The 25,335-nt window shown below is 44.4% G+C and overlaps 1 protein-coding gene across 5 annotated transcripts; it reads left to right on the forward strand.

Moving 5' to 3' along the window:
• Nucleotides 1–1,198: 1,198 nt before the first annotated feature.
• On the forward strand, nucleotides 1,199–24,783 carry ZNF317 (zinc finger protein 317). 5 transcript variants are annotated; one of them, XM_063616022.1, is made up of 9 exons: nucleotides 1,199–1,392; nucleotides 13,657–13,773; nucleotides 16,572–16,811; nucleotides 17,275–17,392; nucleotides 17,964–18,100; nucleotides 18,620–18,746; nucleotides 19,328–19,423; nucleotides 20,215–20,297; nucleotides 21,490–24,783. In XM_063616022.1, the coding sequence occupies exons 4-9, from the start codon at nucleotides 17,368–17,370 to the stop codon at nucleotides 22,807–22,809; spliced, it is 1,788 nt and encodes a 595-aa protein (XP_063472092.1). In that variant the 5' UTR covers nucleotides 1,199–1,392; nucleotides 13,657–13,773; nucleotides 16,572–16,811; nucleotides 17,275–17,367; the 3' UTR covers nucleotides 22,810–24,783. The 5 variants fall into 5 exon arrangements, with proteins under 5 accessions (XP_063472092.1, XP_055092856.1, XP_063472093.1 ...); XM_055236881.2 differs by lacking the exon at nucleotides 16,572–16,811; XM_063616023.1 differs by lacking the exon at nucleotides 13,657–13,773.
• The last annotated feature ends 552 nt before the right edge of the window (nucleotides 24,784–25,335 follow it).

The following is a 25,335-nucleotide window of genomic DNA, read 5'->3' on the forward strand; positions in this document are numbered from 1 at the left end:
GAAGGAAGGAAGGAAGGAAGGAAGGAAGCATTTTATATTTGTATATATATATGCACCATGGTCCATCCCCTCAATAATATATTTTCCAAAACCTCAAATTTCCTTCTCTCTGTCTTTTATAATACCTGCCCTGGATAATACTAACCATCTGTCTCTCCTGCCTATATAATTCTGCCCCAACTGGTTACATGGGAAGCATTGGTTTCCTAAAGTGTTGAGATTACAGGTGTGAGCCACTGTACCCAGTCTGATTCTGGAATTTTGTATATGCAGACCCCTTCTGCTAAAATAATATATATTATGTATAATATATATTCCATAATATATATATAACATACATACACATATTATTTTAGCATATATTATATAATATACATTAATAATACACATAATACATAATTATAACATAATAAATATGATATTATATATATCCCATTGTATAAAACATATAATATACATAACGGAATATTACTCAGCCTTGAAATAGAAGGAGATCCTGACATTTATCACAAGATGGGTGGACCTGGAGGACATTATGCTAAGTGAAATAAGCCAGACACAAAAAGAAAAATATTGCATGACGTCACTTATATGAGGAACTTTTTTTAATCAAGAGAGACAGCTCAAATATACAGAAATAAAGAATGAGACAGTTGGGGAAAGAAATGGGGAGATGTGGGTCAAAAAATACAAAATAGCAGATATGTAGGATGAACACCACATAGGTGATGGTGATTTTACGCCCTTCCCAAGGTGTCATTCAGAGGCACATGGTCTCCATCTGACCCTCACTGGTGATATTGATTTGATCACCTGGTCCAGATGTTGTCCAATTTCTTCGCTGTACAATTTCTATTACTTTTTCTCCATTCCAACATACGAGCAGTTTATAGAGAGGCATTTAAGGCAATTCAAATATTCTGCTCGTCATGCAAACGTCCCCCAGTTGTGTCATGTAGATGACAATTCTTGCCTGATTCAACCTTTACCACGATGATGGCTACAAAATGCTATGGGTTGTGGCTGAAAATTTGAGTCTTGAGTAGAAATTGGAGAAATATGCTGGACTGTCAGATTCCACTTGGGAACGGCCGCCATGCCAATCCAAACTTCAGCACTACAATTCCCAGCATCCTCTCCGCCCCGCTTCCGTATTAGACGCAGCCAATGAAGTCCCGCGAGAATTGGAAGGCGGCAGTGAAGCGGAAGCCATTACTCTCTGGAGTCGATTGCCCCGAGACACATGGGCCAAAGAGGGGTCAGCGGCGAATTCTTTCGGCCTGTTGGAGACCCCTCGCGTCCCCGCTCCAGACTGGACCTCCCGTATGAACTTCTCTTCGCATCGGCGGCCGCTTCCGTCACCTCCGCTCCCCCGATCCTACTCCCAGTCGTGTAAGCCCTGCTTTCCTTAACCCTTCTCCCCTTCGGTTCCAAGGGTCACGGGAGGCCTATCTGGCGGTGAGGACTAAGGGGGTACGAGGGTCGGGGGCTAAAGAGCTAGGCATCCAGACGATAGATCTCGCGATCAGCGATATGAAAAGCTGGGGACGCGAAGGATAAAATTGGACCATTGCAGCTAGTGTTGAGAGAAGCATTGGTCACCTGATCCTGAAAAGCCCTGAGTCTCCGGTGGGGGCGGAAAAGCCCGGCTGAAGTGAATTCAAGAGTTTGGGGGCAGTTCAGGAGATTGGGGGACGTCAGGATTTGGACATCGCGAGGAGAAATCACCTTCTTTTTGCTCTGTAGTCAGTTTTATCTCGTGAATGTCAGCACATTGGTGTTCTTTTTAGCACTTACCTTGAGTACCTTTTGTATTTTTAATTTAAGTCCTTCTGGTTGCACTTTTTTATTTATTTTAATTTTAGTGGACTCTCTTGTAAATAGCCTATACGTAGATTTACTGTTCAGTTCAACATTTTGTTAATTAACTTGAGAGTTAGTCCAGTTATACTTATCGTGATTATTAATATTTTCCATTGAATTTTACCGTCTTATTTTGTGGTGTGTCCTTTTCTGTGCACATATTTTAACACTGGAAAATAGGACGTACATGCAAAAAAGTATGATTACACACACACACACACTTAAAAGGACAACAGTAAAGCGAATTTACAAACCAGGCCAAGAAAGAGATTATTAAATCTCAGAAAGCTATGTGCCTCTTCTAAACTGCATCCTCCTCTCCCACCAATACTTTCTCCGTGGATTTGACTGCTTGTACATCTTTTCCAGAAAATATATTTCCTAATTTTGGTAATTATTTGTGAATGAACTCAAGCGCTTCAGTATTTTTGGAAACAACCTTTTTCTGTATTGATGCAAGCACACCTTTGTAATTTAGAGATTTCTAAATATCTTGTAGATGAAGTACTTACACCTAGCCATTCTTTTTCAGGAATGTCATGGCTTAAATTCCAGTCAGTTCACCAAATTCCACATATTGGACTTTTGTTTTCAAGTTGTAATGAATCTATATTTGAACTTTGAGAATATTGCCATTTTTATGCCATTGAGTTGCAGTTAATTGATTTACATCGTTTATTTACATCTTCTTTAATGCCTTTCAATAAAGGGTTTTTTTTTTTTTTTTCCTTTTTGAGATGGAGTCTCACCCTTTTAGCCCAGACTGGAGTGCAATGACAATCTCCGCTCACTGCAACCTCTGTCTCCCTGGTTCAAGCGGTTCTCCTGCCTCAGCCTCCCCAGTAGCTGGGAATACAGGCGCCCACCACCACGCCCAGCTAAGTTTTGTATTTTTAGTAGAGATGGGGTTTCAACATGTTGGCCAGGCTGGTCTCGATCTTCTGACCTCAGGTGATCCACCCGCCTCGGCCTCCCAAAGTGCTGGGATTACAGGAGAGAGCCACCATGTCCGGCTCAGTAAAGTTTTATAAGTACCTGCAAAAAGGATATAGGTTGTTTTTGTTATATTTATTCTTAGGAACTTTGTTTTTTGGTGCTCAGAAAAGTCTAACTTTTGTGTAGTTTGTTGGATGTTCTTTGTAGACAAGAAAAATGTGTACAAGGAAAATACAAATATTTATTTTATACAGAAGATAAATTGTCTCTGTGTGTGTGTGTGTGCGCGCGTTGTGTGTGTGTGTGTGTGTGTGTGCTGGACTGGCTGGGGACTTCCATTGTCATTGACTGGAGTTTGGATGGCACACTCTAGGCAGGCCTGTTGTTTTCTGATCTTAAAGGGAATTGTCATTTGTGTCTGCCGAAGGCTTTTCTTTTGAAGAGTTTTTATTAGGTCAAGGAAGCTCCCCTGTTTTCCTACTTGAGTTTTTCTTGTGAATTGCTACAGGCTTTTAACGTGGTTTTTTTTGTTGTTTTTTTGTTTTTTTTGCCATTATGTATCTGTTTATTGATACATTTTGTATCTGTTTCATACAAAATCTATATTGATACTTTTGTATCTGTTTATTGATACATTTCTAGTACCTTAAATGATGGCACTCAGTATTGCTGTGTAAATAATGAGTGAATAATGTAATTTCGTTTTTTATCCTATAGTGTGGCAAATTAAACCAATTGATTTTCTCTTGTTACGTTGAATTTGTATTGGTAAATAATTTGGAAAGGACGTGTTACTATTTGTTACTTTTGGCTTCGGTTTGCTAATACTTTGTTTGGTGTTTTTGGATCTATGCTTGAGTGAAATTTTCGTTTTCTGTTTCAGATTTATGCCAGCCTCATAAAATGGGATGAGAAGAGTTCTGTTTTCTAAACTCTGGAATGTTTTGCATAAGAATAGAATCTTTTGTTTCTTAGAACGGAAGTGGTACCTGGAGAAACCATTTGGGTCTCCAGTTTTCTTTGTGGAAAGTTTTAAAGCTATTGTTTCTGTTCTTTTAAGGGTTGTGGGGCATTCAGGTTTTTTGTGTTGTTATGATGAGTAAAATTTCTTTAGGACTTTATTTATTCCATCTGAGGTTTAAATTGTATAGTCAAGGTTGTTCATAACATACTCATATTTTTAATGCTTGCTACATTTGTAATGTTACCCACTTTTTTATTTGTAATAATTATATGTTGCTTTTTACAAAAAAATTCTGTCAGAATGTTGTCAGTTTTCTTCTTAAAGAACTTCTGACTTGATTGAACCACTTAATGATATATATGTTTTCTATTTTATAACCTTCTGATTGTTATCATTTTCTTCCTTTTTGGGATGTTTCTTTCCAGTTTCTTATGTTGAATGCCTGTCACATCCCAAAGAATTGCAGTATCATACTTTATTGTATTTTAATTCTAAATATCAAATATCATGGCTTCTTTGGCATGCAGATTCAGAAGTTTTTTCTTTTAATTTTCATTTCTGTGACTATTTTTCTGGTTATCTTTTGGTCATTGTTTGCCAACTGCATTGCTCTGTGGTCAAGCATTTTCTGAGACAAACATGGCCCCATGAGTGGTTGGATTTTATAGTTAGGAAATGCTGTTTCATCATGTTCAGTCTGCATGTAGTTACTGAATTGCCTGCTTAAACTGGATTTGTGAGAGCTCCGGTGGTGGCTTCATCCATTTCTCTTTAGAGTTCTGTCCCTTTTTTTCTTTTTTTTTAATTTTTGTGTTTTCATTTTTTTGAGGCTGTGTTTTGTATACACATACACACACACACACACACACACACCTCTTTCTAGATTTATAACTTTTTATTATGTAATACTTTATTTTTCTTTCTGAGCTTTTTTGCCTTATTCTGTCTGATACTAACATTCAAACCAGCTTTCTTTTTTTTTTTTACTTGCCTTATATATCCTTTTATTTCCATTCTTATTGTACTCTTTTTTTTCTTTTCTTTTTTTTTTTTTTGAGACGGAGTTTCGCTCTTTTTGCCCAGGCTGGAGTGCAATGGCGTGATCTCGGCTCACTGCAACCTCCACCTCCTGGATTCAAGTGATTCACCTGTCTCAGCCTCCCAAGTAGCTGGAATTACAGGCTCATGGCACCACGCCCAGCTAATTTTTCTATTTTCAGTAGAGATGGGGTTTCATCATATTGGTCAGGCTGGTCTCGAACTCCTGACCTCAGGTGATCCACTTGCCTTGGCCTCCCAAAGCATTGGGATTACAGGCATGAGCCACCGCACCCGGCTCTTATTGCATTCTTATGTTTTAGATGTCTCTTGTACATAGCATATAATTGGATTAATCTATTCTGTGAATATTAGTATTTTAGTTAAAGCATTTATTCCATTAACATCTTCTGTATTAATACATTTGAATGTTACATTTGTCTTCTATTTTTTCTCTAGCTTTTCTGTATTTTTGTCATTCTCCTTTTTTATTTTCTGTACATTTTTAATTTATTTACTCTATTATTTCAGTGGTTGTTCTAAACAATTCTTACCCATGCTTGTTCACTAAATCTACATTTGCATATGTTACTCTCCTGATTTACATGGTTTTCTTATGTATTTTCATTCTTTTTTTATTGATATATCATAGTTGCACATATTGAGTTCTTTTTTTAAACCTCAGAAGAAATTATTATTGCTATTGCATACCATCATTTCATGTTTCATTATACTCACACATTTGTCACTTTGAGCACTTTACTTGGTTCTTACACTTTTTGGTGTAATTCTTCCACTGTTTGCATTGGTTCTTTAATTACTTCTTTCTCCCTGAGATATGTCTTTGATGATGTCTCTTTTCTGTGGGTTGCAAGCCCACGGGAACTTTGTTTTTTGGTGCTCAGAAAACACCTCTTTCCCTCCTTCTCAGTGCTTTCCCCTCTTAGTGGACATTTTTGGTGGTAATAGAATTTTATATTTTATTTCAGAACTATGAAGATGTTCCATTATCTTCTGGCTTCCATTGTTAATGATGAGAAGTCAGCTGTCAGTCTAACATTTGTTTGTTTGTTTGTTTGTTTGTTTGTTTTTGAGATGGAGTCTCACTCTTGTTGCCTAGGCTGGAGTGCAATGGCATGATCTCATCTCACTGCAACCTCTGCCACCTGGGTTCCAGCAATTCTCCTGCCTCAGCCTACCAAGTCACTGGGATTACAGGCGTGCGCCACGACACCCAGCTAATTTTTGTATTTTTAGTAAAGACAGGGTTTCACCATGTTGGCCAGGCAGTGGTTTTGGGGGCCTAGAAATGTGAGTTTTTTGTTTGTTTTGTTTTGATACAGGGTCTCGCTATGTTGCCCACGCTGGTCTCGAACTCCTGTGTGCAAGTGATCCACCTGCCTTGGCCTCCCAGCATGCTGGGATTACAGGTGTGGGCCACCATGCCCAGGCTTGCTTTGTTTCTTAATAGAGAGATATTTACGGTGTGTTTTAACAGGACCTCCAGGTGACTCTGATGGAAATTAAAAGTTTGAGAACTATTGCTTAAAAGGTAACCTGTCTTTTTTTCCTCTGGCTGCTGTTCAGATATTCTTTTTACCATTGGTATTATCTGGTTCATTGTGCCTAAGATTTTATCTCTCTTCAATCTTTATATTTTCCTTCAAAATGAAAAATCTACAGCCACTATATTTTGCAGTAATTGCCTAGGCTCCTTCTGTCTCTCATCAGTAACTCTAGTTAGAAATGGTTCAATTCCTTACTTCTGCCACCGCATGGTTCTTAGCTGTATTTATGTTCCTCAACTCTTTTTCTGTGCTTCCCTTGCGTTTATTGCTACAACTAGCTTTGAAAATTCAGCCTTCATAAAAATTTCATGTAGAGTTTGTTAAAGTACTGATTCATCAGCCCACCCCAAAGAGACTTAATTGAACTGAGATGTGATCTGGGTGTCAGAGTTACTTAAAGTGCTCCAGGGGACGCTTATGCAGCAGACTATATTTAAGAAACAAATTATTATTATTATTATTGGCTGTGTGTAATCTAAAAGCTATTTACTTAGGGCTTTCGTTGTTGGTTTCTGTTTTATTTTAGCAATTGTAATTGCCCTTTAGAAATCATAAATTTTTAATTTTCTGAATGTTAATTTCTTGCCAGCACATGAATTTGAAACATACCATCTGTCTGCACTTTGTGTTGCATTTGAAATAGTTATGCACGGAAGGTTTAATTGGGGCACCTAGGTTGCTTGTTGGAAACAGAATTCCTACCCTGCTCCCCACCCCCGGGACATCTTATCTAGCTGGCTGAAAGGAGGGTGTATTGATTTACTAATGTAATGCATTGCTGGACCAAGAAAATGGCATATGGTGTTCTCACAACCTTTGTTGCCTTCTCTCTCTCTCTCACCATATACATATATATATATATATATTTTTTTTTTTTTTTTTTTTTTTGAGACAGGGTCTCATTTCTGTCACCCAGGCTGGAAGTGCAGTGGCATGATCTTGGCTTACTGCAACCTCCACCTCTCAGGTTCCAGCGATCTTCCCACCTCAGCCTCCCAAGTAACTGGGACTACAGGTGTGTGCCACCATGCCCGGCTAATTTTTTAGTATTTTTAGTAGAAACGGGTTTCACCATGTTGGCCAGGCCAGTCTTGAACTCCTGACTTCAAATGATCTGCTCGCCTCAGCCTCCCAAAGTGCTGAGATTACAGGCATGAGCCACGGCGCTGGGCCTATATTTACGTGAATAACAGTGGTAGAAATAGTTCTAGCAAGGGCAGAAATATCAGTCAGTAAAAGTAACAAAAGAATTATTCTGTCTACAATATTTACGTCTGCAAATTCGGAATATCCTGCGATACTGTGATTAAGCTGAATATGGGGATAAAATCAAATATTGGGAGAATTATGGTCCTGAGAAATCTCATAATGGAACAGTTTTGGGCAACATTTGTTTTGGACCACAACTTGATGGAGGAGGCAGATCTTCTAAAACTGAGGAGCCACTCACTCTGAGCCAACCTTGTGCTTGTCTGACACCAGAAGTGCTTGCTTCCTTAAATACCACACTCTTGTCTAGCAGCCTTGGTTGCCTCATCCCAGTCCTGGCCCTGGTGAGGAGAAAAACAGATCCCAATGAGAATAGAGTAAGATGTGTAGAAATAGAAAAATAGAACTGCTTTCACCATGCTGTAAAGAAAATTAAAAGAGAAATTAAGCAACCCCAACAGCTCTGAAAAATTAACCTTTCCATTCTAACTTATCCATGGTGACAGCATTCTGATGATCCTGGTTTTTTGTTTTTTGGTTTTTGTTTTTGAGATGGAGTCTCGCTCTGTAGCCCAGGCTGGAGTGCAGTGGTGCAATCTCAGCTCACTGCAAGCTCCGCCTCCTGGGTTCACACCATTCTCCTGCCTCAGCCTCCTGAGTAGGTGGGACTACAGGCGCCCGCCACCGCGCCCAGCTAATTTTTTGGATTTTTAGTAGAGACAGGGTTTCACCATTCACAGGATGGTCTCCATCTCCTGACCTCATGATCCGCCCACCTCAGCCTCCCAAAGTGCTGGGATTACAGGTGTGAGCCACCGTGCCCGGCTGATCCTGGTTTTGTTTCATGTATTGTGTAGAAACAGGGTAGAACGTCTCTGAGTTCATAGATCCTACAGCTGTTCTAGACACCCTGCTCCACATCCTGCTGGGGTCACTTAGATGCTGAAATCTTCCTACTTCATTTGTATTCATGGCCACCATTTCTTTGAGACTCTCTGATACGGTTTGGGTGTGTATTCCCCCCCAATCTCATATGGAAATGTAATTCCCAATGTTGGAGGTGGGGCCTGGTAGGAGGCGTTTGGATTATGGGGGCAGATTTCTCATGAATGGTTTAGCACCATCCCCCTTGGTACTGTCCTCGTGATAGTGAATTAGTTCTCCTGAGATTCGGTCATTTAAACATGTGTGGCACCTCCCCCGACCCTTGCTGTCTTGCTCCTGCTTCACCATATGCCTTGCCTGCTTCCCTTTTACCTTCTGCTATGATTGGGAGCTTCCTGAGGCCTCCCCAGAAGCAGATACCACTGTGCTTCCTGTAGAGCGTACAGAACTGTGAGCCAATTAAACCTCTTTTCTTATAAATTACCCAGTCTCAGTTATTTCTTTATAGCAGTGCAAGAATGGACTAATACACCATCACCCAGCACTGACAACCCCTGAAAGTGATAGAATCACCCAGGTGAGAAATTGGCCAGAAGCTCCACTCTGAGCTCTGGTTTGCTTCGTTGCAAAACATCGACAAGGTTCCACAGACTTTGAATTGATGTGGGTGCACTCTCTAAGCTCCAGCCCTCTGGACACCTTGTCCTTCATGGAGGGTGGTGGTGGATGTTGGGCCCAGGGTGCTGGGCTAAGCCATAGGGCTGTGTCCTAGTACCTTGGTTACTGTTTAATTTCACAGGACCTTCTGAGGAGATCCCAGACCCCCTACATTCCATAGTCCCCCCCTTTATGGTCCTCCCAAGGTGGCATCCCCTGGGTGGCTGTCTCAGTATGAAGGCAAATGTAGATCAGCTTGCTCATCATCCATTCATTCTTTCATTCCCTACTTATTGTCTTATTTATATCAGGCCCTGGAATGGTGAACGAAATATCATCAAAGTAAAAAATCTCTACTCACCTGGAATGTATTTTCTAGTTGGGCACACAGGAAATCAAAACAAGTAAACTACATAGTGTGCATGGAGGAGACACCAGAGAGATAATAATGCTTACCCAGTGTTCTGTGTCCTGTCCTACATTTCCCAGGATCCTTGGAGCTGGCAGGGGCATGTGACTAGTTCTGGCCAATGGGCTGCAAGTGCTTCAGGGTCAAAATATAGATGACAGAATGCATAGTTGTCCAGCTTCCTGCTCATCATCTATGACGAAGATGGCCAGGGGTATCAGTTGGTTCAGAGACAAGTGGCATCCTTGAACAACAGGAAAACTTTTGATATCAGCCTGGGTTGAACAAGTGACATGAGCAAGGCATAAACTTTCCGTTTCATTGAGTCATTGGGATTTGGGTTTGTCTGTTTTTGCAGTAAAAAATAGAGCCTAATCTTACACAGAATATTACTTGGAAATTAGTGCTTTGGGGAAAAAGAAAAGGAGTGGAGAATTGGGATTGAAAAAAGCAGGGGTTTGCATTTTAAAGAGTGGCCAAGGTGGGCAGATCAGCTGAGGTCAGGAGTTCAGGACCAGCCTGGCCAACATGGTGAAACCCTGTCTCTACTAAAAGTACAAAAATTAGCTGGACACAGTGGTACACCTGTAGTCCCAGCTACTTGGGAGGCCGAGACGGGAGAATCACTTGAACCCAGGAGGTGCAGGTTGCAGTGAGCTGAGATCACACCACTGCACTCCAGCCTGGGTGACAGAGCGAGATTCCGTCTCAAAAAAAATGAAAAGAAAAGAGTGGCCAGTGAATGCCAGATCAGGACAGGTAAAGTTGAATAAAGATCTGAAGGATGAGAGGGGGCCAGGCACATGGAGAATGTGGGGGAAACATTTCAAGCAGAGGAGCAGCAGGTGCACAGACCCTGAGGTGGAAGCATGGCTGGCAGGGCCTGATGCACAGCAGTGAGGCTTGCGTGGCTTGGGTGAGGGACCGGTGGCAGAGGGAGTTGTGGGTGAGGTGGCAGGGACCTGGGCTCTTGGTCTGAGTGAGATGGGACACCATCAGAGGATCTTGAACAGTGGAGCGACGTGATCTTCATTTTTACCCATAAAGTTACGGCTGTCATGGAAGCTAAGGGAAGTCAGGGACAGCAGCTGGGAGACCAGTTAGGAAGCAGTTGGAATGTTCTAGAAGAGAAGCGATGCCTTATGCCAAGGCAGTAGCAGTGTAGGTGGTAAGAAGCAAGCAGATTTTTGTATTGTTTTAAAGATAAGGCTGGCAGGATTTGCTGGCGATGCAGGTGTGGTTTATGGAAAAGAAAGAGGAGAGTCGAAGGTGATGACGAGCAAGGCTTTTGACGTGAGCCCCTGGGAGGCTGGAGCTGCCATCAACATGGGGAGGCTGGTGGCAGCACAGTTGTAGGTGTTTAATGTGGGATCCTGTTGGCTGTTGCAGTAGGGGTACTAAGTAGCCACCTGGCTGCCACTCACTCTGAGTCATTCTGGGTGGGGCAGGTGCCAGGGAACAGAGAGTGGCACCCACTATAAATGAACAATTCTGTTAAGTAATTGTGAAATCATCAGTGGTCATTTTATTTTAATGATAATGGCATTTTAGAGTGAATGTTTGTTTACTGAGCCTATAGAGTTCCATACATAACCCAGTGTTAAAGTCTTCAGTTTCCAGATGAGAAAACTGAGTTTTGATGAACTGACTCTTGGGAGGGTAATGAGCAGAACTGTGGGCTTGCATCAAAGGGGAGTCTACTGAGGCCTCAGGGACAGGGAGACCTTCACAGAAGTGCAATCAGAACCTGGGTGTCAGCACCTCCAAAGGGTGGGGGTGTTTCACAATATGGACCTGTGGGAGATGGGGGAGAGGGGCCCAGGGGAACCCTGACCTTTAGGGGCCGGGCAGAGGAGGGATCTCAAGGCAGAGTCTTCAAAAGAGCAAGCAGAGATGTGAGCACAGCCTGGGATGAGGGGGCCATGGCTGCAAGAGCAGTGGCATTCCCAGGAAGAGGGGGATAGATTCATAGTGAGCAAGATCACGTGTCAGGATGTCAGGCAAAGGAAGGGTCAAGATGTAGTGTCAAGGAGTTCCCACATAGGGGACAGTATAGGTGACATAGGTCACTTTGAGAGGCAACAAGATGTGGCTCTGCAGTCACATCAGCCGGGCTCACGACTTCCACCTATGACCTTGACCAAGTGTCTCGGACCCTTGATGCCTTATTCTCTGGGTACTTGAGAATAATTCCGGGAGGTTGTGAGGATTAAATAGGAGTGGCCCTTGAAAGACTCAGGGGAATGTCTCATAGCTTGTAAACACTACACATGTCGTTATTTGTAGAATTGGCATTAATGTTGGTGGGGAAAGGTGGAATGGGACCTGCAGAAGCTTGTTAGTTGAGCATGGACAAATGAATGGGAGGTGAGGATGGAGATACTGTGCCTCAGGGACCGAGCCTCTGTCACCCTCTCTCCCCCTCCTCAGCAGTGATTCAATGTCAGAACCCAAAGGCACAATGACTGGAAAAGGGCTTTGTAAAAAGAATGAAAGCATCATGCATCTTTGAGTTGGCCCAAGATCAAATTTGGGGTTGAATAATGAATCCCCAAGGCAGAGTTTATACGTTAAAACACACTTCATATATTATTGTTTTGAAATGTTTCTGAATATCTAAAACAATTCCAATAGCAGAAATATTAATTGATGTTGAAAAGATTGTTATAACCCTGGTAATGTTTAAAAGTGGTAATATTGATTATTGATCTAAGTTAGATGTTAAAGTAGCAGCGTCACGGTTCTTACCTCAGTGCTGTCATGAGAGTCGCGGTGGAAACCGCAGAGAGGAGACATGTTCATATGAAGCAAATTAAATCCCCTCCCAAGGTGTGGGCCACCATACCTCACCAATTTATTGTGGTTTTGATGTTATTTCCTTAATGACTGATGTTGTTAATCATCTTTTCATGTGTTTACAGTTCATTTCTATATATTTGGAGAAATGTCTGTTCTGTTCAAGTCTCCTGCCCACTTTTTTATTGGGTTGTCTTTGTTGTTGAGTTTATAATGATATTAAATCCCTATCACATACGTGATTTCCAAATATTTTCTACCATTCTGTGTCTCATTCACTTTCTTGATAATGTCCTTGATGTTAATTCTAAATGTTTGGTAGGGTTCACCAGTGAAGCCCTTTGGTCCTGGACTTTTTTTTTTTTTTTGAGACGGAGTCTTGCTCTGTCGCCCAGGCTGGAGTGCAGTGGTGCAATCTTGGCTCACTGCAAGCTCTGCCTCCCGGGTTTACACCATTCTCCTGCCTCAGCCTCCCAAGTAGCTGGGACTACAGGCGCCCACCACCACGCCCAGCTAATTTTTTTGTATTTTTAGTAGAGAAGGGGTTTCACTGTGTTAGCCAGGATGGTCTCGATCTCCTGACCTCATGATCTGCCCGCCTCAGCCTCCCAAAGTGCTAGGATTACAGGCGTGAGCCACCACGCCTGGACTCTTTTTTTTTTTGAGAGAAGTCTCGCTTTTGTCCCCCAGGCTGGAGTGCAATGGGGCGATCTCGGCTTACTGCAACCTCCACCTCCCGGGTTCAAGCGATTCTCCTGCCTCAGCCTCCTGAGTAGCTGGGATTACAGGCACCTGCTACCACGCCCAGCTAATTTTTGTATTTTTAGTAGAGATGGGCTTTCACCATGTTGGCCAGGCTGGTCTCGAACTCCTGACCTCAGGTGATCCACCTGTTTCAGCCTCCCAAAGTGCTGGGATTACAGGTGTGAGCCACTGTGCCCGGTGGTCCTGAACTTTTTTTTTTTTTTTAGACAGAGTCTTGCTCTGTCACCCAGGCTGGAGTGCAGTGGCACGATCTCAGCTCACTGCAAGCTCTGCCTCCTGGGTTCACGCCATTCTCCTGCCTCAGCCTCCCAAGTAGCTGGGACTACAGGCACTCATCACCACTCCTGACTAATTTTTTGTATTTTTAGTAGAGACGGGGTTTCACCATGTTAGCCAGGATGGTCTCAATCTTCTGACCTCTTGATCCACCCACCTCGGCCTCCCAAAATGCTGGGATTACAGGCATGAGCCACCGTGCCCAGCCAGTCCTGGACTTTTTATTTAATGGCTTCTGATGACTGCCGCAGTCTCTTGTTATAGGTCTCTCAATTTTCTTTTTCTTCTAGAGCCTGTTTGGGTATGTTTCAAGGAATTTGATACATCTAGAGCATTGGTCCCCAAGCCCTGGGCCACAGACGGGTACCGGTCCCTGGCCTTTTAGGAACCAGGCCCTGCAGCAGGAGGTGAGTGGAGGGCGAGTGAGTGAAGCTTCATCTGTATTTACAGCAGCTCCCCATCACTCACATTACCACCTGAACTCCACCTCCTGTCAGATCAGCAGCAGCATTAAGATTCTCGTAGGGGTGCAAATCCTATTGTGCACTGCGCATGCAGGGGATCTAGGTTGCACACTCCTTATGAAAATCTAATGCCTGATGATCTGTCAGTGTCTCCCATCACCTCCAGATGGGACCATCTAGTTTCAGGAAAACACTCTCAGGCCTTCCACTAATTCTACATTATGGTGAGTTGTATAATTATTTTACCATATATTACAATGTAATAATAATAGAAATAAAATGCACAATAAATGTAATGCACTCAAATCATCCCAAAATCATCCCCCCTCACCTCACCATCCATGGAAAAATTGTCTTCCATGACATCAGTCTCTGATGCCAAATTAGTTGGGGACTGCTAGTGTAGATAATCTAATGTGTTGGTGCGTAATTGTTCCTGGCATTCTTTTACAGCCCTTTGAATTTCCATGAGGTCGGTAGTAATGTCCCACTTCCACTGATGATTTTAGTTACTTGCATCTTTTTTAGTAATTCTAGCTGTAGTTTTGTCACTTTTGTTGATCTTTTTGAAAGAACCAACTTTTGTTTTCATTAATTCTCCTTTTATTCTCTATTTCATTTGTCTCTGCTTTAATCTTTATTTCTTTACTTTTGCTTTCCCTAGGTTTAGTGTGTCAAGGTAGTTTTTTTTTTTTTTTTTGAGACTGAGTCTCACTCTGTCACCCAGGCTAGAGTGCGATGGCACGATCTCAGCTCACCTCAACCTCCGCCTCCCGGGTTCAAGCAATTCTCCTGCCTCAGCCTCCTGAGTAGCTGGGATTACAGGCATGCACCACCATGCCCAGCTAATTCTTTGTATTTTTTAGTAGAGATGGGGTTTCTCCATGTTGGTAAGGCTGGTCTTGAACTCCTGACCTCAGGTGATCCACCCACCTTGGCCTCCCAAAGTGCTGGGATTACAGGCGGGAGCCACTGCACCTGGCTGGAACTGGTTTTTGTATGAGATGTCTTACTGGTGGCTTTTCCTAGGCAAAGGGAATAAGATCTCGAGTTACTACTGGAACCTAAGTGTTAGAGATGGGGATTCAGGTTAAATGAGTGGATGTGATTACCTGGGCAAAGCATGAGGCATGCGAAGGAATGGGTAAAGGATGGCTCTTGAGGAGAATCAGCCTTTAGTGGTGAAAGAGGACCTCTGGATGGTCCAGATGATCCAGAGAAGCAGGGAAAGAACCAGGAGACACTTGTAGAGGAGCCAAGAATAGAGAATGATTCTCAAAGAAAATAGACACCAAATTTTCGTGAGAATCTAAGACTGAAGTGCATTTACTGAATTCACTGACCTGGGAAGTAAATTGTATTTTCTGTGAGGATGGGGATGAAGGTAGTGGATGCTGGGTGTACTGAATTGGGAGATGGTGAATGTAGACTGCTCCTAAGTTTTTGCTCGGAAGGGGGCACTAAGGGGAGCCAGGGCAGGCATTGGTTTCAAGATGGGATAGACCTGAGCATGTGTCCATGCATGGGAAATTGTCTAGCAAGACGAGAAATGAGGCTGAAAGTAAAGGAGAGCCAGGTAGTGTGAGGGTCCAGAGAAGGGGATGGGCCTGGAGCAGATTTGAAGGGATTGCCTTGAGAAGGGAGGGCAGACATCTCTTTGTCTGTCATAGAAGGAAAGGAGGAGGTCATAGGTCAGTTGTGAGAAGACTGTTTAAATAACTAGAAGCCAGAAGGTAAGAAAGCCTCATTTTTTTCTTTCTTTTAAGCAGGGTTTAATATATGTTCAAGAAAATGCATAGGTCTTACTTAGGTGATCAGTTTGAATTTTTGACAATTATGTACACTGTACATCTGAAAATAGATAGCGTTTCTATCATCCTAGAAAGTTCCCTTTGCTTTCAGTCTATCCCTGTCTTGTGATCCTCCATTGAAGAAACCCCCCCTTTTTTTTTTCAATTCTATCAACTTAAATACGTTTTGCCTATTCATGGACATCATATTATTGGAATCAGAGAGTTTCTTGTGTGTCCATCTTCTTTTGGCCAGCATCGTAGGGATTTCTCCATGTAGTATGTCTGCATAGTTTGTTTTTATTGCTGAGTAGTATTCCATTCTGTAAACATTGCAATTTGTATATCCATTCTCTGGTTGATAGATGTTTAGATTATTTACACTGTTTGGCTATTAGGAATCAGACTACTACAGACATTTTTGTATGAGTCTTTGTGGATATAAATTGTTTACAATTTCTCTTATGTAAATATCTAGGAGCAGAATTGTTGGATCAGATAGTGTGCTTGTTAAAAACTGCCAAAGTGTTTTCCAAAGTAGTTGAACTATTTCACACTCCTACCATCAGGATATGAGAGTTGCCAGTGTGCCCCAAACTCAGCAGCATTTAGTATTGGTAGCCTTTTTTATTTTGGCCACTCTAGTTTTAATTTGCATTTCTCTAATGACTATGATGTTCAACACCATTGGATGTGATTCTTACTGGTTTTGTGAAATGTCTGTTTATTAATTAAAGTCTTTTGCCCTTCTTGTTGGGTTGATGTTCTTTCTTTCTTTCTGTTTTGAAGGAGTTCTTTTTATTTTTTCCAATAAGCCTTTTGCACTCCTATGTAGGAGTTCTTTAATCTGAATACGAATTCTTTTTCAGGTGTATGCATTGCAGATATTTTTTTCCCAATCCGTGGTTCACTGTTCGTTTTCCTTTTTTCTTCTTCTTTTTTTGTTTTTAGAGACAGAATCTCACTCTATTGCCCAGGCTGGAGTCCATGATCGTAGCTTACTGCAGCTGTTCTCTATGAATTTTTAAGTGTCTGATTCATCTCAAAAGATTTTTAAATTCAAATTCAGTGAGTGGAGGAGGTGGCAGAAGCATAGGTGGCCGCGAATCTCTAAAGTGAGAGTTGATGTGAGAAGAAGGTTGCACAGGAGACTTTGCCCAGAGAGCAGATTTCCAAATCGTTGCCTGTGAGGTGAGGCTGATTCTAGTGATGAAGCAGTCCAGGCCATGGCCCAAGGATGTATATATTGGTGTGGAATGTGGGTGCAAAGGGCATTGGAGTTTGGAACTCATGGTTGGTCCTGGGTGGACCATCTTCATGGATAGAGCCATCCTAAATGATCGCAGGCCTTGAAGGTGAAGGAAGAACAGAAGTCTAGGACCAGAGTGTTTAATGAGTGAGGGGGGTTAACAGAGTTGTGCTTGGTGGCAAATCACTTAGGAAGAGTAATTCTGAACCCACTTATAGCAGATCAGGGGCTGTCCCCCCACCACATTGCTGGGAGAGTTTACCTAAGTAAGATAAAAGTCCAGGATCAGGCAGATCTTGCTGCTCAAAAGAGGAAATGCCAAAAAACAAAACTCAGAGTTTTCATTGGTGAGCAGGAGAGACAGATAGCCTTTCACTACTCCCGGTGTTCTTTCATTTGCTACAGATGCCAGCTTGGAGAGTCACGTGAGAGCAAGAGAGTAGCTTTCTGGTTGTCCCGGTGCCCTGCTCAGGCAAAACTGACTGCCATTCTCTGAGGATGGCAGCTCTGTCCCCCACATTTGGTAAGTTCTTGGGTCAGTGCGTGCCCTGAGAAAGTGAGCATAAATGGCCCCTGCCACTTGGTGGGGTGAAAGATACGTACACCATAGAGGGCTGCTGGGAGAGGATGGGCGAGTGGAAAAGGGGTGGGAACCAGAGCCCCAGCAGCTGCCCCAGTGACTGTGTCTGCTGAGGGTCTTGGTGGGTCTGGGAGCGGGCCAGTGTCCGTATCATTCATGCGTGAAGAGGGTGCAGGTAATGTGTAACCCTGAGTTATTCCATTTATTATTTTGATCAGTTTCAGCAAGGTCACAACTCTAGCTCTCAGAACTTGCATTTCTTCACTCCTAGGTTGGGACTATGACACTTCTTATGAGTATGTAGCCCACCACCCTCTTTCTGTTTTTGGTGGAACAGGGCTGCTCTGACTTGTTATGAAACTGATGTGTGCAAGAGAGGTGGGGAGAGGAAGAGAGAGAGAGGATTGAGGATGTGAATACTCAGAGTCAGTGTGGAGCGGTTTCCTGGTTTGCAAGTGTTGTATTATGAGGCAGGGCAGGCTCTGATTCTCATGAACCCTCCTTTCTCCTCCAGCCACGTCCACCCAGGACTCTACCTGTCTCCAGGAGTCAGAATTTCCTGTTTCTTCAAAAGACCATTCCTGTCCCCAGAATTTGAACCTGTTTGTGTGCAGTGGTCTGGAGCCTCACACACCCAGTGTTGGTTCCCAGGTGCGCTAAGATCTCTGGGTCCCTAGAGCAGGAGAGGCACTTCCTGGAACACCCCACCAGTGCATGCTAGAATTCTTCCAGAGCTTCATCTCAGCCGATGGATGCCAGAACAGGGCCCAAGAGAGAGCCAAGGAATATTGGGGCTGTCCTGGTGTTGGGGAAGTTAGGGGATGTGATTTATGTAGCATCTGTTTCCCTCATGCTTGCAAAATCTCAGGCCCATGCTCAACCCTGGAGATGGGGGGAAATAAAAGGAAAAGCTCTCGGAGTGGGCTAGAACTGGAGGGAGATTAGTCCCTTGTCAGAGTTGCATTTGAAGCAATGGGACAGGACAAGATGGCCTCATGAGGGAGAGAGGATGTCTGAGGACTGACGCCTGGAGGAAATGCTGAGCCCCGTAGCAGGCCATCTGGAAATCCTGCGTTGGTTCTCTCATGCCCGGTCTTCAGCCTCAGCCATCTTACCATGAACACCATTAGGCTGGTTCCTCACTGACCCCAAGTTTGTGTGGTGTTCCAGGAATCGGTGACTTTCCAAGACATCGCTGTGGACTTTACCGAGAAGGAGTGGCCCTTGCTGGATTCTTCTCAGAGAAAACTGTACAAAGATGTAATGCTGGAGAACTACAGCAACCTCACTTCACTGGGTAAGGCCAGTGCCATTTCTCCACTTATTCATTCATGAATTAGATGTTTTTGTTTGAGTATGTTCTGTGACCCAGGAACTATGCAGGGGTTCAGAACACAGCTGTGAACAAGCAGCCCCAGCACCCATGCTTAATGGGGCCTCTCCTGGGTATTGAGGCCCGTCCATCGCAGGGACCTTGGGGGTTCTCCAGTGTGTGTCTGAGCTTGGCATGGGCTTCTGAAATACGAAATCCCCATTCTTTTGGAGGGTCAATGTGTGGGTATTTGTGATCTTATTTCCTATTTCATTTTTCTTTTAAATTTATTTTTGGTGATGAAAGGGTCTCACTATGTTGCCCAGACTGATCTTGAACTCCTGGCTACAGACACGAGCCACCATGCCTTGCCTGTGGTTTTGTTTTCTATCAGTCAAAAACTTTTACTGTGTTCCTTAGAAATTTTGGCACCACCATTTTGCTGCTCCTAAGTCAGACTTGTCCACCCTCAGAACACTGAAGACCCAAGTGTTGAGCCCAGGCTAATGGAAGGGGTTGTCCTCTGCATGGCCCTCCCTCAACCTGTGTCTTTCCCGTGAGTGTAGGGTATCAGGTCGGCAAACCCAGCCTCATCTCACACTTGGAGCAGGAGGAGGAGCCGAGGACAGAGGAGAGGGGCGCTCACCAGGGCGCTTGTGCAGGTGAGCGAGCCCCAGGCGAAGAGCGGTGCTGTGACTCTACCTCTATTCAGTGACTAGGGTGGAAGGAGGGAGGTTAGGGAGTGTCACCCAGGGAAATTGAGAGATGCTCCTTCCCTCTTTTTGCCCATCCATTCTCTGACAAATCTTTTGGTCCACACACTCCTTCATCTTTGACTTTTACATTCCCGTTATTGGGCTCTTTGTCCCATTCTTTCATATTTGATGTTCCTGATCATCCTTTTTCTGTCATTATCAACATCTATCTGAATTGCCTTAAATTTCTTTTGTTTTTTTTTGTTTTGTTTTGTTTTGTTTTTCAGACGGAGTCTCACTATGTTGCCAGGCTGGAGTGCAGTGCGGTGGCATGATCTCGGCTCACTGCAACCTCTGCCTCCTGGGTTCAAGCGATTCTCATGTCTCAGCCTCCTGAGTAGCTGGGACTACAGGCATGATGCCACCATGCCCAGCTAATTTTCGTATTATTAGTAGAGATGGGTTTCACCATGTTGGCCAGGCTGGTCTCGAACACCTGACTGCAGGTGATCCACCCGCCTCGGCCTCCCAAAGTGCTGGGATTACAGGCGTGAGCCACCACGCCAGGCCTGAATTGACTTAAATTTCTACCCCTGGCATTGCCAAATATCTCACATGACCAGATTTTTTAACAATTGCTTTTGCACCACTTTTCCTTACATAGCCTTAGGATCTGCCAAGAAATCCACCTGTCGTTGTCACCATCATGCCACCATTTTCCTTTTCCAACAAATTAATACTTTTCCAATTTGTTTCAGATTGGGAGACTCCATCTAAAACCAAGTGGTCACTTCTTATGGAAGATATTTTTGGGAAAGAAACGCCCAGTGGTGTGACGATGGTAAGATTTCCTTGGGATAATTCTGGAGCTTCCTTCCACATCTGAGGAGACCAGGGCAGCCTAGGTTAGAAAAGCAGTTCAACACCAGGGCAAGCAGCTTCCCTTAGAGGAAACTGTGTTTCAGAGACACTGGGTATTACCAAGATGGGGACAACCCTAAACCTAACCTCAAGCTACTTCACCTAGAGTGTCTCTGAGTAAAGATTTTTATAGCTGTGTCTCAGATATTGAGTGTTGGGGCTCAATGCAGTTTTTGTTTTATTTTATATTTATGCTATACACTTACTTATCAATTCAGTTTTGGTGGTGTTTATTTTTGGGGGGACAGACAGAGTCTCGCTCTTGTTGCCCAGGCTGGAGTGCAGTGGCACCATCTTGGGTCACTGCAACCTCTGCCTCTCAGGCTCAAGCCGTCCTCCCACCTCAGCCTCCTGAGCAGCTGGGACTATAGGCCTGTGCCACCACACTTGGCTAATTTTTCTATTTTTTTGCAGAGATAGGATTTCACCATGTTGCCCAGGCTGGTCTTGAACTCCTGGCCTCAAGCAATCCACCAGCCTCAGTCTTCCAAAGTGCTGGGATTATAGGCTTGAGCCACCATGCCCAGCCTCAATTCAGTGGGTTTTTGTTTGTTTGTTTGTTTGAGGCAGAGTCTTGCTCTTGTCACCCAGGCTGGAGTGCAATGGCATGATCTCAGCTCACTGCAACCTCCACCTTTCAGGCTTGAGTGATTCTCCTGTCCTACCCTCCCGAGTAGCTGGGATTACAGGTGTGCACCACCATGCCCGGCTAATTTTTGTATTTTTAGTAGAGACAGGTTTCATCATGTTAGCCAGGCTGGTCTGGAACTCCTGACCTCAGGTGGTCCACCCGCCTTGGCCTTCCAAAGTGCTGGGATGACAGGCGTGAGCCACCTCACCCAGCCTCAATTCAGTTTTAAGCAGTGAAGAAATGCTATACTCAAAAAGCTTTGAAAAAGTAACACATGTGGAGCCTTGTGGCCTGGCATTCACCTATTGTCTTTGATGGAGCTCAAATGGGGCTGGGACAGCACGTCTGCACGGCAGATGGTGACAGCTCTAGTCATGGTAATGTGCTTCTATCTGTTCGTAGCAGTGTATGTGGGGGTGACGCTTAGGGTTGCAATGAATGTGAGAATTGCCTTTGTCAGCATTTACGTCTTAACCAACAGGAAAGAGCCCGTCTTGGAGAGAAGTCCGCTGAATACGCTCACTTGTTCGAAGTCTTCAGCATGGACCCTCATCTCACTCAGCCAATGGGAAGGCACGCTGGCAAGAGGCCCTATCACCGCCGCGACTACGGGGTAGCGTTCAAGGGCAGGCCACACCTCACTCAGCACGTGAGCATGTACGATGGGAGAAAAATGCACGAATGCCATCAGTGCCAAAAAGCCTTCACCACAAGCGCGTCCCTCACACGGCACAGGAGAATCCACACTGGGGAGAAGCCTTATGAGTGCAGTGACTGCGGGAAAGCCTTCAACGACCCTTCAGCCCTTAGGAGCCACGCAAGAACTCACCTCAAAGAGAAGCCCTTTGACTGCAGTCAGTGTGGAAATGCATTCCGGACCCTCTCGGCCCTGAAAATCCACATGAGAGTTCACACTGGCGAGAGGCCTTACAAGTGTGATCAGTGCGGGAAGGCGTACGGCCGGAGCTGCCACCTCATTGCACACAAGAGAACGCACACCGGAGAGAGGCCCTATGAGTGTCACGACTGTGGGAAAGCTTTCCAGCACCCCTCCCACCTCAAAGAGCACGTGAGGAATCACACGGGGGAGAAGCCCTACGCGTGCATGCAGTGCGGCAAAGCCTTCCGCTGGAAGTCGAACTTTAATTTGCACAAGAAGAACCACATGGTGGAGAAGACCTACGAATGTAAAGAATGCGGGAAATCCTTTGGCGATCTCGTGTCCCGGAGGAAACACATGAGGATTCACATCGTCAAGAAACCCGTGGAATGTCGGCAGTGCGGGAAGACCTTCCGAAACCAGTCCATCCTTAAGACTCACATGAACTCTCACACTGGAGAGAAACCATACGGGTGCGATCTCTGCGGGAAAGCTTTCAGTGCGAGTTCAAACCTCACCGCACACAGGAAGATACACACGCAAGAGAGACGCTATGAATGCGCCGCCTGCGGGAAAGTCTTCGGTGACTATTTATCCCGGCGGAGGCACATGAGCATTCACCTTGTAAAGAAACGAGTTGAGTGTAGGCAGTGTGGCAAGGCCTTCAGGAACCAGTCAACGCTGAAGACGCACATGCGAAGCCACACGGGGGAGAAACCATACGAATGCGATCACTGTGGGAAGGCCTTCAGCATAGGCTCCAACCTGAACGTGCACAGGAGGATCCACACCGGGGAGAAGCCCTACGAATGCCTTGTCTGCGGGAAAGCCTTCAGCGACCACTCATCCCTCAGGAGCCACGTGAAAACTCACCGGGGAGAGAAGCTCTTTGTGTCGTCCGTGTGGAAAAGGCTCCAGTGAGCATGCCTGCTTTAGAGACACAGGATGATTCAGACCGGAAACCTCGTGGGTGTAAGAGGAAGCCTCTGTGAGCTCGCACCTTACTGGGTGCAAAAGAATCCACGGAACTTGGGAGAAGTCCAGTTCCTGTAAAAACTGTGGGAAGACGAGGCGTTCTCATCCCATACGAGGTTTGTGAGAACTCAACGCCGGGGGTGAAAATGTACGTCTGTAGCATGGAGAAGCCTTGAGGGTACATTTGGCTCTTAACAAACGCAGGAGGACTTAATGGCAGCTTGGCATTTAATGTCAGAATCCCAGCGTGGCATTTAATGTCAAAATGACTTCAGACCACTTCTAGCCTTCCGGGCCCATGAATAATAATAAGCACACTAGGGAGCATCTCTGCAAACGCAGTGGCTGGGGAAACCCTTCCTAGTCTCACTTGATTCCTCATGACGGAAATCACACTAAAGAGAGAAATCAGTGAAGTAAGGAATGTGGGAAGGTCGTGAACGGGCCGCAAACCATGGCCAGCTGCTTGTCTTTGTATGGCTTGCCAGCTAACAATAGTGGTTCCATCTTTAAGGAAGAAGAATGTGTGATGGAGAAAATTTGTGGCCAGTGAAGTCTGAAATACTTCCTGTCATCTGCCCTTTTCCAGAAAAACCTGGCTGACCCTTGGTCTACAGCACGGGTTCTCAGTCGGGCGACGATTTGGCTGTCCAGGCGTCATTTGGCAATGTCTAGAGACATTTTTGATAGTTAGAACGGGGGGAAGATACTCCTGACTTGTAATAAGAAGACATCAGGGATGCTGCTAAGTCCGCTCCAGCGCACGGGAGCCCCCCACAACGAAGAGTTAGTGCCCCCAAACGTCACTGTTGCTGAGGTTGAAAATAATCATGCAGTCATTCCTCAATTACTGCCCGCAGCAACTGCTCCATTTTTATGAATCTTGTGAGCACTTATGCTAGGAGAAATTTCTTTTACAAAACTTTTAAAATACAATTAGTGCTGATAATTCCTATGTGGAAATGATTCCAGCCATGGGCCCCTCACTTGAGCATGCGAATATTCTCACGGAGAGAAGCCCCAGCGAGATTTTCTGGGATTGCACTTACTCTTTCATCATGGAAACAGACCCCTGAGAGAAGCCCCAGCGAGATTTTCTGGTGAATATGGGACTGCACATACTCTCTCATCATGAAAACAGCCCCGCTCATAAATTTTTCATCCTTATTTTTAAGGTTACACTCCTCTAAATAACCCTTAAGCCTCATCAAGAAAGGTTTGTATATAGTATTTTTACTATAGCTTCATCCTTGATAACATCCTAATTTCCTTTTGGACAACCTCCTTGACCAATGGCATATTTAGATCTGTGTGACATGAGGATATTTCTCAGTACCAGTTTGTTACTGGTACCTGATGCACACGGATTGCGACCAGAGCATGATGCCTCCATCAAGTGGTAATATGTGTGCAGCCTGCTGTCCAGCCAAGAGTGACAGATACTTCTAGTGACTTCCCCGGTATCCACTCTCATCTTCTTCCAATATCAAGAGAATCCAGGTTCTGTCAGATCAGTAAGGTGTGCTAATCTAAATTTTTAAAAATCTCCTACAGGTTTTCTTGCAGCTAGTACCATCCATGTCTCACAGCCCTGGCCACTGACAGATGGGCAGATGTCACCATGTGGGCTTCTGAGAAAGCTCTTGAACGGGGATCGTTCTTAAACATGAATTCCTCCCTGTATGTTTTGTTCTTTGCTTTACCCCCTACTTTTCACCTTGCAAAGAGATCCAGTACCTAGTATTGGAAGATCCACCTTAACAACCGTGCATATGAAAACCGCAGTCTAAGGAAGTGACTGCAGAAAGCTCACAGCGACCCTGGCCTCCCCTGTGGCCTCTTTGAGTGTCTGCACCAGCCCTGGACTTCCAGACTTCTATCACATGAGAAAAAATAAAACTGATTATTGGTTTAAGCTGCTATGGATATTTCATTGTTTTTCTTTTAAATTTATTTATTTTGAGATGGGGGTCTCCCTATGTTGCCTAGGCTAGATTCAAACTCCTGGGCTCAAACGATCTTCCTGCCTCAGTCTCCCAAGTGGCTGAGAATACAGGCATGTGCCACCACACCCAGCTTGTTTTTCTATTTCATTTATTTATTGGTGGGAGGGGGTTTCTACACCCAGCTGGATGCTACCTGGAGTCCATATACCTGGTCATTGGTGAGTTTTTTTTGTTTGTTTTTTGTGTGGTTTTTGTTTTTGTGTTTTTGAGACAGTCTCGCTCTGTCTCCCAGGCTGGAGTGCAATGGCGCGATCTTGGCTCACTGCAAGCTCCGCCTCCCAGGTTCATGCCATTCTCCTGCCTCAGCCTCCTGAGTAGCTGGGACTACAGGCGCCCACCACCATGCCCGGCTAATTTTTTTTTTTTGTATTTTTAGTAGAGATGGGGTTTCACCGTGTTAGACAGGATGGTCTTGATGGCCTGACCTCGTGATCCGCCCGCCTTGGCCTCCCAAAGTGCTGGGATT

Source organism: Symphalangus syndactylus, chromosome 13, assembly GCF_028878055.3.
Source record: "Symphalangus syndactylus isolate Jambi chromosome 13, NHGRI_mSymSyn1-v2.1_pri, whole genome shotgun sequence".
In the NCBI taxonomy this organism is placed as follows: Eukaryota; Metazoa; Chordata; class Mammalia; order Primates; family Hylobatidae; genus Symphalangus; species Symphalangus syndactylus.